The 8,775-nt window shown below is 38.6% G+C and overlaps 1 protein-coding gene and 1 long non-coding RNA gene across 2 annotated transcripts; both read left to right on the plus strand.

The window, feature by feature from the left end:
- The first annotated feature begins 2,785 nt into the window (after positions 1–2,785).
- On the plus strand, positions 2,786–5,736 carry LOC139146168 (uncharacterized). The gene is made up of 3 exons (XR_011555108.1): positions 2,786–3,043; positions 3,238–3,394; positions 5,528–5,736. It is a non-coding gene; the product is annotated as an uncharacterized lncRNA (long non-coding RNA).
- A 296-nt stretch (positions 5,737–6,032) lies between these two features.
- LOC139146266 (uncharacterized) lies at positions 6,033–7,946 on the plus strand. Its single transcript, XM_070717673.1, has 3 exons — positions 6,033–6,207; positions 6,579–6,760; positions 7,641–7,946. The coding sequence occupies exons 2-3, from the start codon at positions 6,635–6,637 to the stop codon at positions 7,944–7,946; spliced, it is 432 nt and encodes a 143-aa protein (XP_070573774.1). The 5' UTR covers positions 6,033–6,207; positions 6,579–6,634.
- The last annotated feature ends 829 nt before the right edge of the window (positions 7,947–8,775 follow it).

Raw genomic sequence — 8,775 nt, forward strand, 5'->3', positions numbered from 1 at the left:
AGCATGCGCCTCGAAAGTGAGAGAATTAAACTTTTGTTCAAACCTTCCTCCAGGAATCTTTCGACCATTCACAGCCAAAACTAAGAATAGAAATCGGGGGTCACCGTGCAAAGTTTTGATCTAGCGAAACGATTTGCCAAACATTTTGCGATATTTGCAATTCTAAATGGCCGCTATCTCTGTGTTAACTCTATGGGGAAAATTAAATTTTGGATTTTCGAAAAACTAAGGTGGTGAAAGTCTTGCGTTCCCCAAGAGCTTAGAAATGCGCCCTAACAAGTGGTAGATCAGAAAAAATTGTAGAAATTTGAGAGTCCGACTATCTGTCCCCGCGTTTTACCTTAAAAAGGCAAGCTTACAATCTTCATTTGCTGTCCTACACAGAGCAGATTTGTGCCCTCTTAGACGTAACGAGTACATCTCTCGTCGCGTGTACTACGCCGCACCAACTAGAACGAGATATCATACAGACTGTGGATTTTGGTCATGGAGATCTTGCACGGCTTACAGGTAAATCTAAATACATAGTAGAACGTAACCGTTAAAAACAGCCAATAAAATTTGTTAATTTTAAGGATAAGTAGTTTTTCATTTTTTAATAAACGTATATATGACAACGTCACCTGTGTCCCAGCTCACAAATATCTTGTCTATGTATTGTCGAGCATTTTAAAGTTTGGAAAATACTGATAAGTAACTGTACAGTTTGAACGAACTTTGGTATGACATTAAAGTGTAGATTACAAAACAAACATATTAGTCAGAGGTAATTCTTCCTTTTAGACATGAGTACATGTCTTTACATAATCCGTTTCTTTTTAGGGGGTTGGTTTTTATGGATCAAAACCAAATAACTATTAATTTTGCTCTGTGTTCGAGTGCTGTCTTTATGCACATGTGATCTTCAACTGCAAAGCTAAAGAGGTAACTTTTAGGTACCTCTCGCGCTGATGAACATTAGAGATATCGCTGCACCATAACAGCGTGGGGGTAATTAATGCATCGGCCATTTCTTTGGATGCAACGTGTATACGTGATACTTAAATTATAATATATACTTGATATGTTTTCCAGTAAAGAAATCTAGATAGCATATCAACCAGCAGGTTGCCTGGTTAGACCAAAAAAGTTATGTACAAGACAACGCCAATGACAAACCCATAAGTGTCAGAATTCGATCCCCTTGTGCAAACTAAAACATTCCATAGTCGCAGAAGTGAGGTTAACAATATTCATTAATCGCATGTTATTTTTCTGTGCGCAGAACAAAATACAAAGCTGCGTCTAGATGGGAGTACCAACTCATTCAGACTTACTATTTAGGCACATGTGAAGTTTTCTGTGACAGCGGAGGACCTGATTGTGGTAAGTAATCAGTGAGTTATCAAATTTTGATGTTGATTGCAACATGATTGCAGAAAATAATTATGTGTAAAAATTGCTCATTAGGATACGCTTCTGGTCAACTCCAGCTCATAATCGTTGTAATAATGTATTATTGGTTGGCAAATTAATCTGGTCTACATTTTTTCCTACTAAAAGAATGCAGCGAGCTTCCAAACTGTGACACAGGTCAACGACGTTGCACATCCAAACGCGATCACTATTGTCTTAAATGTGAACACGACTATGGTGGCGATTTAAAAGCATACGCTCTGCTGCCGCGAATTCAATATCGCGCATCGTTGAAGACGGCGTGTGTCAACGTAAGTGTTTTCTTCATAACGTTTGATTACTGTAAGAATAACAATATGGGCGTGGCTATGGTGTCGAGACTGTCCGTTTTACCGAGACCAATAGGGATTTTATTAACTGGCACTCTTATACAGTGTTGTGAAGAAAAGTAGTAACGGAATAGCACCCCCATGCAGGATAGATGTTACCATCGCATATAGACAATATTATTCATACCAGAAGGTCAGAGAAACAGGCAAGCAAAACCTTGAAACATACATGTTATCCATATATTTGATTCTTGGGTTTTATAAATACTAGTCAGTTATCTTTGACCCTACCTCAGTCTCATTGACCCTAGCCGTGACTTCACAGGCTCATATCTCGAAGACAGTTTTTTGTGATCATATTTATTCAAATTCTTCTCCGAATATTGCAAGTTGAAAAAATCAGCGTATATAAAAATGAGAAATCTTGAAATCTTCTGGCTATAAGTAGAGATACGATGATGATGATCGATAGATTCTTATCGTATTCTGTGAACGTGACTAAACGATGTTTTTGGTCATTGTCTTAGTTTTCGAAATGTTATATTTCATTTTTAGCTCGATGCTCATGGATTTCGAGAGATGTATTTTGTTATCCCGGAGAATGTCATACAAATGGTCCTCCTAGCACTTGCAGCTGCACTGAAGGGTTTTCGGGCGAGGGCTGTTTGACAAGTATGTGAAATCTTAAGATGTCAATAAATTTGTGGTTAAATCTTTGTATATTGCGTAATATCTGAACGAAATAAAGTCCAACTCCTTCATCGACGGTTTCTCCGTTGCTGATTAACAACCATGTACAATACAAAGTCAGTGGACCTCTGATATAAATGGCTTTTCACAGCATTTATGCACAGGACATATAGGGCCTACCTTTGTTAAGGCACGTAGACAGAGAAAGAAAGACAAATTAAAGGTTGTCACAAGAGTTAGATACATTTAATTCGTGTTTGTCCGAAAGTTTCTATTGTGTCTCTATCTATGGTGTAAATAAGGTTATGTTGGTGTTAATCAAAATCATGTAATAACTATTTCATTTAAAAAAATCTGTTTTCTAGTTGACAATTATGCAGTTCCCCTCGAATGCTTCGCACGAGTCCTGCGCGTAGACGGGGGAAATACCCTCGACAAAGCAGAAGCCGAATGTATGAAATTACACGAGGAAACTCAGTATGTGAACGGCCCGGGCATGAATCGCATAGAAATCAAGTGGACTACATTCTTTCGTGGCGCGGAGCGTTATCCAACGATGCCTGTGTATGTACAAGATTTTAAAGTTGGGGTTGTCTACTCGATGGCGATGTTTCACTTGTTTTCTTCGGGTGAGTTGTACCAGTTCACGTGATTTCATCGGTGATAATGTATTTCTTTCGTATTCCGATTGAAAACTAGCCGTATTTAGTGCAAAATTTCAATTTGTTAGTCCTTCTAAGGAAAGCATAGATCAACAGCAGTTTATTCTCGAGTCAAAACTTTGTTTTGAAGGTATCTCACTTTTTGTTCATTTGTAATGTAGTCGTAAACGGAAACACCTCACTCACCGACGGGAGTTTCTCAGCGTCGCAAGGATGCAGGGCGTTAATGGACAATTCTGCTGATAACCCGTCGGTCGCAATTCCTGTCGATTGTCTCTTTTCCGAAGATACCGGATATCCATATCAGAACGGAGATGTGTAAGTACCTCTTGTCAAATAATTCCAAGTATCCAAAGCACCATTCATTATCATCTAGAGTGCATGCGCAATGTTTTCATTTGCTTTCAAACATGATAGCCGACGTTAACCGCATTGCAATATCAACGTCAAAGTTACTTTAACTCGGTATGAGAAACCGATCATAGTGATATAAAAGGCTGAAGAAGTTTTCACCAGTCGCATGCGATACTTTAAGCACGCGTTCTGAATCATTGTTTTTATATGTCTCCGTTGATGTAGACTGCTTCGCTTTAACGGCAGCGGCTGCCGAGTTTTTTACGAATCATATATTAGAATTTCAATGGATTCTTCATATATTTATCACTGGTGAGAAGCAACAAAAATCCTTAGTTTATTTATTTTGTAATTATAAAAAAGAGAATAAGCTAAAGGGATAAGTAGCTTTTGATATTCCAGTACTTCACTAATATGAGGAGACTGTCTATGCATAATATAACAAGCCTTCCGTTGGAGACCGTCGGAAAGGCGACTGTGCAAAACGAGTAATCAACGAATGGCGTACTGTATCTGTACTACATGTACGGTGCGCGCATAGGTGACTTCATTGTATTTATCTGCGGGACAAGCGAAATTTGACCAGAAGATAGACAATTAATTCTTCTTAGCCAAATTTTCCGTTACACTTAATTAACGCCTACGTTTCATTAATCTCTTTACCATTTAACCTTACCAAAAGATCCAGGTCGTCTTCAAAAGTACTCTATCACCGTAAAACATTTTTGCAGAACATTTGAATATCTTAGTACGGACAAGTGTTGAAGGCTAGATCGCATTTTGAGTTGATCGATAGTTATTGGTAATAAGACTTCGCAGAGTCCATGATGCTCCAAGCTTCATTACGATACTCACAGGGTGCTACACTAAAGTGGTCGGTTATTTGTGCTTCGTTATTCGGTGTATGTTGATCAGTGGAGATGATGTTTCAGCGGTCAGTTTCTTCAAAGATATATCGAATTGATTCATATTACAGTGTTACTCACTCGGTCGAATTTCAAAGATAATTTCGTCGCATTCAGTTCTCCTCGTCATCGTGATCGGTTCAATACTGGCTGTGCGTCTTCGTGAAGTTTGCTTGTACCCGTCGGATTCTTCTACCATGTATTACAATGCCGTTTGTGGCTCACGGAAAGACTTGTTGCCATTGAACCACTTGGCTATCTTCATTCTGGGCAACATTCATCTTACTGCACTTTCTTCCGCTCCATGTTGCCTTTCAAACTCAAAGCTTGATGTTGCCTTTCAAACTCAAAACTTGCTTTGTATACCCGGATTCTCTACCATGTATTACGGTTCACTTCTGTCTACCATCAAGATATTGCCATGCAAGAGGTAACAGGATCGATGTTCGGATTCCCAACCATGTATTACTGTCCACAATATTATGTTTCCTCGGGATATTGCGAGAGGTCGCTAAGATACATGAAAGGAGTAGAAACGCTCAGTCTTTAAAGTTTACACCCATTTATTTCATACGCTTGAATATACATGTCGCCTGACAAAAAGGTAGTTGGGACCCCTCTCTCCCCTTTGCTCATAATTGTGCTTCCCCAGGTCACAATTTTTCGAATATTGTTTTATACAAACTCATAAAAGGCGTGGTTTCGATCATACGATGGATATGAATTAAATATTACAAAACAATACGTACAATCGCAGACATCAATACAGCTCTTTTCTTCAATTTACATGTCAGCAATAATAGATAAACCTCTTTGTGACTCTTTTGCAAACTGATCACATGAAATACCCATGTTCCCTAATGAGGCTAAAGTATTAATTATTTTTATAATCTTAATATCATTCAAACATATGTTGCGACCAAACCTCAGAAACAGCCTTGTAAAAGGGAATTAAGTTCTTTTGACATTTACCACAATATTGTGTTCGTTTGTTTACATGCTGATTGGTTATAATTGAACTCTTGTTAGTTTACTTTATAATTTTATAGGGGCCGATGACCACTTTGTGCATTGACCTTTGTGTGAGATAAACTACCTTTGTAATGCCACATATCAACTGAACGTTGTTTAACTTTATTATCCCTGTGCATCGACATACGATATAGTAATCGAACGCCTCTTCCTCTTCCAGACTCGTATTTAATATATCAATCAAGAACGGTGGTTACTTAGATACGGTAGGGTACCCCGATGTCCACCAGATTGATCGCACATACTACGAGGGACTTATATTTAACACTAGTGCTTCGTTCACCTTCGATTTTGAGAAACCGTATCACTGCTCCGTAGAAACTTCTTGTGATGCTTCCGGTCTCCTTGAACGAGGCCCCACCATATACAAAAGAGGTAAAACCTAGCAAGAAATACACCAATTTTACTATGTGTCAGATGTGCGATACATGCAGGCTAGATATTGACGAAAATTTAATCTTTAATGCCTTTAAATATTACCAGAATGCCATACGAAATACACTATTGACATCGTAATCTTTGATTTTTTAGTGAATTTGTACCTTATGACTCAACTTTAAGTTCATTGCGACGTAACGTGACTCTTTCGGTCGCTTTTATGCGTAGTATTTGCGAAGAAAATGCCATATTTCATTAAAATTACCCTTCTCCAGCCAACTATAGACATTTCTTGGTCTGACTGGTTGGATGACATATCACAAGTCCACCATTACGAAATTCACGTACTACCTACTCAGTCCAACAATGGGCTATTGGCGTGCTCAGAGGACAGAGCCCTTGCAGAAAAATGGGACAGCTTCGCGCCTGCGTCGAACTGTTCTGTGAATATCTCTGACCCTGGTGAGTATACTGATTATGAAGTTCAGAGTTTAATGTCAACGGATCTCAACTAAGGCTATTGATGCACTCCTCAAAGTTCGCTAATATATACTTTGGTGATATGTGAAAATACATATTCTCTGAGCGGCTTTGCTGTATTTAATATTTGATGTGAAGATTTGCGAAGTCCTCGTTGAAGTGTAATTTGGATCTAAAAAGTTGCAATTTCAAATTCCAGCTTCGACTGATTGTTTCATTCGTAGGTTATGTTATTTGTTTTTGACTGATATGTTTAGAAAATGGTTGAGATTTTGATATAAGCCAGAAACACAACTAAACTAAAGAAACTGATGAACAAGTTGACTGGTTTTGTTATCACAATGCAATTTTAGGAGTATACTGTGTTCTCCTGACGGTGACAGACAAGGCAGGAAACCACGATAATGCGATGAGATACCTTATGTTTGACAATGTGAACACACCTCACATTGACAACACTGGTCACTATCCTATGAGAGTGGAATCAGCAGCTGAGAACACTAGCTACACATGGATTACTAGCTCTGAGTCAAAGGTATATGGTAGTATAAATTGTAAGTTCGTGTTTTGTGCCGTTGAGATAATACATTTGTCACAAATACGTATAAAACGTTTGGCGCCTTAAGGGTAAGAGAGTGGAGAAACTGCCGTTGGATCAATTTGTCCTCCGATTCTATACAATAGATACTTTTCATGCATTCAATTTGCTAAATGGATACAGACGAAACTATCATTGTCACAGATTCATCTTCACGTTCCCAGAGGTCAACCTTCATCCATTACAACAAATATTTACTCACCCTACAGGAATTTTTTAGCCAAACTTAACCATTATCGGCTAAATTTATTGAAAAAGGTTACATACGTTGCGTGACATACCATTATCAAGTGCGTCAAATAGTACTGAAAGTGGTAGACCGAGGAGCATTCATTAACCGACAGTGTCGATAAATTTAATTGGAAAATATTTCTTTCTGTATGGAATGAAAAAAGTCAAAGAAATTATTTTATGCAAATTGTGTTTTGTTAGGGCATAGACTGTTGATCCTCAATTCCACATGTGGGGGAAATTGATGCAAGAAAAATTATCCCACCGCAAATGGGTTCAAAAGCAATATGTCACACTCCTTAAGTAACCTCTATACATGCATCTTACGAGCTTGAGTATGAAACAATAACCTTCGACCTACGAATAGCAGTTTAGCTCCATATAACGTACCTAGTAAAATTCAGCCGAGTCCAAGAGTCCTTCTACTGTTGAATTGATGACAGAAAATCTGTGTTCTCATGATCAGTCAACAAAAATGTTTCCGTCCGATTTTATTTGAGATCAGCAAGGTATTGGAATGAGCAATTTTTCTGTTTTCACTGTTGTCATCAAAGTATTTGCTGACCACTGTTCACTTTGTTCGTAGGTCCAAGTCCAATGGTATCAACACTTTCAAAACGAGTTTCACAAAGTTAATGGCAAACTGGATGCAATTGGTGATTACTCTCTTGATATATTACCGGCATATGACGAGCTGACGGGTCAGCCACCAGATACTAGGTCACGTGAAGCTATACCAAACGCCCATGGAATCGTCAAATTCGAGGTTGCCTTCGGGGTTGACCAAGAGGGAGGGGAATCACTGACAGGTGCAACAACATGGTCAGTTGTGGACGATGTCGAGGTAGGATATTTTTGCCAAGAAATGCATCATTTAAATAAAGATACCTAATGAAAAAATATTATCAATGCGTCAATTTGACAAAACACAGATGCTAGTATCATTAATAATCTAGCTTTTCCACTGCACCCTCTGTACAGGCAGAAAAGGTCGATCTGGAAATTTCTCATCAAGACGGCGATACTATCAGAATCTGGATAAACGGCTATGATGTAATGGGAAACACCGTTATAGATAATGTCACCGTACACTCAGATTCTACCCCGCCTGAAATTGGTGAGATGTACCTGACTCGAGATGGAGTTGACTACCTCGCAGTACACAATTCAGAAGATCTGTATGAAATGACGTAAGTGTCTTTTTAAGGGTCCATGGTATTTTTCATACACTGTGACAGCGCTGTTGAATTGGTTTTACGTTTATAGTTTCCGCACTGTCGAGTTTCTCTACACGTTATACTGGATCTTTTCACTGCAAAGTCGTCTTGTTATTTCGTGTTTGAGTAAGTGTTCGTTCATTCTGTACAGACATATCTATGTCTGTTTGGCATGAATTTGTGTCGTTTGGCTGTTCGCTTGTGCTCTATGAGACACATTTATATCAGTCGATGCTGTATGATTTGATTTTTGCTACAGAGTGGTGTTTGACTCCTTTGATGATCACAGTGGTCTCTCACTTGTCCACTGGGAGTTATTCGATATGGTTGACAACACGTTGATACATGGTGAAGGTCATCTACCTGTTGTCAGACATGTAAGTATATTCACACACGGCACTCTTTAGATTTGCCAACCACATACAGTTTATTTTGCCTACTCTGGGAACATTGAGTCAAAATGGAGACACTTTCACTGAGCCAAAAGAGCTGAATCCAAAAAGG

This window comes from Ptychodera flava, chromosome 12 (genome assembly GCF_041260155.1).
Source record: "Ptychodera flava strain L36383 chromosome 12, AS_Pfla_20210202, whole genome shotgun sequence".
NCBI classification, from domain to species: domain Eukaryota; kingdom Metazoa; phylum Hemichordata; class Enteropneusta; family Ptychoderidae; genus Ptychodera; species Ptychodera flava.

Coding starts and splice junctions, on each gene's coding strand:
- LOC139146266 (XM_070717673.1), top strand. CDS start 6,635: ATGAGATACCTTATGTTTGACAATGTGAACACACCTCACATTGACAAC. Junction 6,761..7,640: donor TTACTAGCTCTGAGTCAAAG/GTATATGGTAGT, acceptor CTTTGTTCGTAG/GTCCAAGTCCAATGGTATCA.